The sequence below is a fragment of the Micropterus dolomieu genome, linkage group LG19 (assembly GCF_021292245.1).
Source record: "Micropterus dolomieu isolate WLL.071019.BEF.003 ecotype Adirondacks linkage group LG19, ASM2129224v1, whole genome shotgun sequence".
NCBI lineage: Eukaryota > Metazoa > Chordata > Actinopteri > Centrarchiformes > Centrarchidae > Micropterus > Micropterus dolomieu.
In genome coordinates this window covers 14,943,405-14,947,429 of record NC_060168.1, presented here as the reverse complement: position 1 = coordinate 14,947,429, position 4,025 = coordinate 14,943,405, and the positions used below count along the sequence as shown (strand labels likewise).

General features: G+C 42.4%; 1 protein-coding gene across 1 annotated transcript; it reads left to right on the top strand.

The window, feature by feature from the left end:
- The first annotated feature begins 854 nt into the window (after window positions 1-854).
- Window positions 855-3,534, top strand: si:dkeyp-72g9.4. The gene is made up of 3 exons (XM_046031230.1): window positions 855-1,188; window positions 2,096-2,900; window positions 3,318-3,534. The coding sequence occupies exon 2, from the start codon at window positions 2,098-2,100 to the stop codon at window positions 2,878-2,880; it is 783 nt and encodes a 260-aa protein (XP_045887186.1). The 5' UTR covers window positions 855-1,188; window positions 2,096-2,097; the 3' UTR covers window positions 2,881-2,900; window positions 3,318-3,534.
- The last annotated feature ends 491 nt before the right edge of the window (window positions 3,535-4,025 follow it).

Sequence of the window (4,025 nt, the reverse complement as noted above, 5' to 3'; positions counted from 1 at the left end):
TCATGTTTGTGAAATTAACTCCTTTGAAATTCATATATTTATTACAAACCCATTTCTGAAAAAACACACACACTGGACAGAAGCCTAAATCTCACACAATGTCACATGACCTCAAAACAACCAAAGGAACAAGCTTCTCAATGAAAAGGATGTGAATTTAGTTTTAAACAGTAATCATACTCCTTCATCCAACCACTTGCTGCTCCATTTTTATTATAATCTTTGCTCTGAAGCATGACACAAAATCTGCTTCATTATTCATTGCTTCTAAATCTATCTTTACCCAGACATTCAAAAAGAGTGGTCTTTGCTGGATTTTTAGTGAAACCAAAGTGTTAATTTACATAACCTGCAGTCTTAATGAAACACATTTCAGTAGCCTTCATAATAAAGAACACTGTGTGAAAGATCAAACAGGTGTGAAGCATCCTACTGATTGTTATTAATGACTGAGAAAGTCATCCACCAGAGTGAGATTGTTGACTCAAGTGACTCATGCACTGCATTTGAAGCCTCGGGTGAAAGGCTTCCTGAAGCCAGTGGTCCTGTGATCTCAGTTATTGTGCACAAACACACACACACACACACATGCACGCGCATGCATTTCTTATCACAAAGCATCATTTATTTTGGTCGTTGTGCAAAAATTACAGGGGACTGTGTTCACAGTCATTTTCAGAAAATAGCTTTTGTTGAAAAAATGAAGAAAAAATAAACGATCTCTTTTGCTCCGTTTTCCTGTTTTGTTTTTTCCTCTGTCTACTCTTTCTCTCTCACTCTCATCACCACCCTTTCTCTATGCATCTTAGTCCACTGTCTCTCTCTCTCCCTCTCTTCCCTCTTTCCCTACCTCTGCTTTTTTGTCTCTCCATCAATACAGTCAGCCAACAACAGTGCTGGGGCTGAGGAAATGGATGGTGTGTCTATTTTTGGAAGCAGGGAAGGAGGGCAAACCAAAAGTAAACTAGGGAGAGAGCGAGGGAGGAGGAGGGATGTGAGGAGAAGATAAATCTGCATTCTACAGCTGCCTCTGGTCAGAGACAGTTGGAGCTACAGAGAAGCAGCATCACCGGCTGGAGACACAGCATCATACATTTAAAACATACTCAGCTGCGAAAAGGCTGCAGGCTGATAATTGAGATTGCAAGAGCAGAGAAAAGAATAAAATACTGGACAAAACAAACACAGGTGAGTGGAAAAGCAAAATGTTTAGTGAAAGCTTACATTATTACTGAAAATTGCATGAGGTGAAAATACACAGGGTGCTTGTTCTGCGCTTCAGTCCAGAGCTGCTCCCGTGGAACCATTTTTAGCCGCTGTATACCGAAGGTGTGGTCTATATTTAGCAATGCTTACACCTTGGAAGAAACTGGGAGAGGCTGGCATTTTGGTTTGGCTTGCATTATTTTTAGCACAGAGGCTGAGACGAAAATACATTGTGGGCTGCACTCAGGGTTATAACAATATGGGGTTACATAACAAAATATAAGCTGACACATTCTGTGGCTTTACATGACTGAGATGGCATTTAAAATCGTCATCTATTCATGTTGCCTCATGCTGCTCTTGTTTGTATTTTGGGCTGTTTACACTGCCAATCTAAAGTAAGCAGGGGATGAAATGGGGAAGAGGAAGGTTTGCATGTTGATTTAATTTGATTGATACAGTCAGGGGTTGAAATAGATTGTTTGGAAACGCTACGGGCTACTAAGAGTAATTTGTCGTGTGAACAATATCCAGATGTAACAGCAATTGGAAAAACACATTCTTCAGATGAGGTATTTGCATAAAGGACTCTTTCAAACTCTGCTATTGGAGCTGGCAGCCACAGCCTTTAGCACACCTGGTCAAATTACATCATCATTTCAATTTGAGCTCTAACACTATTAGCCAATCATTGCCTGCTGATCAAGTTACTGTGTTTAAATCTGTTTTTGCATGAAAAAACTGGATTCAGTGGATTTACTGTAAAACTAAACCCAAAACAATAGGATAAGCCTTTCCTGAGGCGTACACTGTACATTATGTGTTCCCGCATTTTACAGATGTTGTTTGTCTCTAAACACAACCCTTTTCCTCCTCGTCTTTCTCTCAGCTATGCGTCCACGGTCCAGACTGCTGTCCAAGAGAAGACTCCTGCTGCCCACAATCAGAGAGGGCACAGAGGAGACGGTGAGGGATTTGAATGAGGCCAACACGCTCCACATCACTGGCCATGGCCAGGCTGTCTCCTCAGAGGACTACCTCCTCTCCATCTGCCACCTGGCTCACCCCACCTTCCCCACCTTGGATGTTTCCTCCTACAACATCCAGCAGCTGGACTCTGTGCACCAAAGACTGCAGCTGTCACGGCTCAGCGAGACTACATCAACCACCTTTGAATTCAAACCCACAGAGGAGGCGCATGCTATCGATACGCAGCAGCGAGAGGGGAAAGAACTGAATGGCGAGCTGATGTTAGGCAACGCTGACCCTCTGGAGTATCTTTATGGACACCAGAATAACCTCTCAGGGGGTGTGAGGAGGGCATTTGTTGAGGCGAGGTGTATAAGGCAACATGGGAGCACATGGGAGGGCCAGGCCCACTCCAGAGCGCTCAGCATCCCCCATGCTTCAAGTCCAGACCTCCAATACCAGAGCAAGAGCACCTGCCCTGAGTTCCACAGCAGCACTAACACTTCTGTACCAAACGTCTCCCCAAAACCAAGCTTATCCAGGTTGGATGCCAGAGGGAGCCCAGCAGTCAGAGGAGCAGAGGGGGAGAGACAGAATCCAACCATGAAAACATCCCTCATATCCCAGTGGATCTCTGACTGCAGATTGGCGTGGAGGGAGGCGCGTGTACGAGTCTGCTTGCTGCCCGCCATTGCTGAGATATAGAGCACAAATGGACAGACACTGTGAGCAAAGACATTCCTCAATAAAGTATCCTAATCTTTTTCTGTCAGTGAATGAAACATTGGCGTTAGGAGATATGTAGATGTGGATTATGCATATATATATATGAAGAGAGAGAGAGAGAAATATGATTTAATAGGCTACACATTTAAAAACATGCAGAGGCAAGTAAATATTGTCATGATTGTCCATCTGTAATGTTACATCAATGTCATTATTTACTATTACATCCTAAATGCTTGATGTATGCTGGTGATCATACAAAATCATTAAAATAGACAATTCTGCAAAAAAAAAAATTTTTTACCCTCCAGTGATTTCTGAAGTATGAATAAATACACAAATCTTTTGATACTCTCAACCAAACTGTCTGTTGTGAGTCTTTTTCCTCCTGCCATGATCTGTGTTTTCTTGCACAGATTGAACTCCATTCTCAGCTCTGCTGGTGCCAGGCGTTGGAGTTTCTATGGTAACTGTCGTGGGATCCTGCTCCGGTAAACACAAGTGTGGAGAAACACAGGCTGACCACAGATCACAGCTGTAGTGGTGCGACTGCATCGACTGCATCGCCTGCACGTCACAATCAAAAGCATTTCATGCCTAATAATTGTAAATTGACTGTACTTGTACAGTACTTCCGAGCACTCTAAGCGCTTTACACGTGTCATTTTCACACACATTCATAAACTGATAGAAGCTTCCAGACAAGGTGCCAACTGTTCATAACTTGAAATAAACTAATCATTCACACACTTTGGGTTCTCTCCTGTAAGTCACAGCCACCCCACAGTTGTAATGAACTGACTAGTGAAGTTACTGATTCACATGAATACATTTCAATATTACAAAGAGCGGAAGATTCAGAATTGAATTGTCAGCTACTAGTGATGAGAATTGTTTCCATCTGAGTATGTTTCACCAGTAAATGCACTTTAACAACACAAACAAAGCTTTGGATGTAGTTTTGAATCTTAAACACAAGAGGGCAGACTCAAGTAAGAGAGCCTTGAAACTGAAAACTGGCACATCAGAGGTCACGGTAAAAGTGTCACCAACAGTAAAGTATAAAACATATCTTCAGGCATTGACCCATGCAAATGTTTTTAGTTGACCCAGTTTTAAAATAT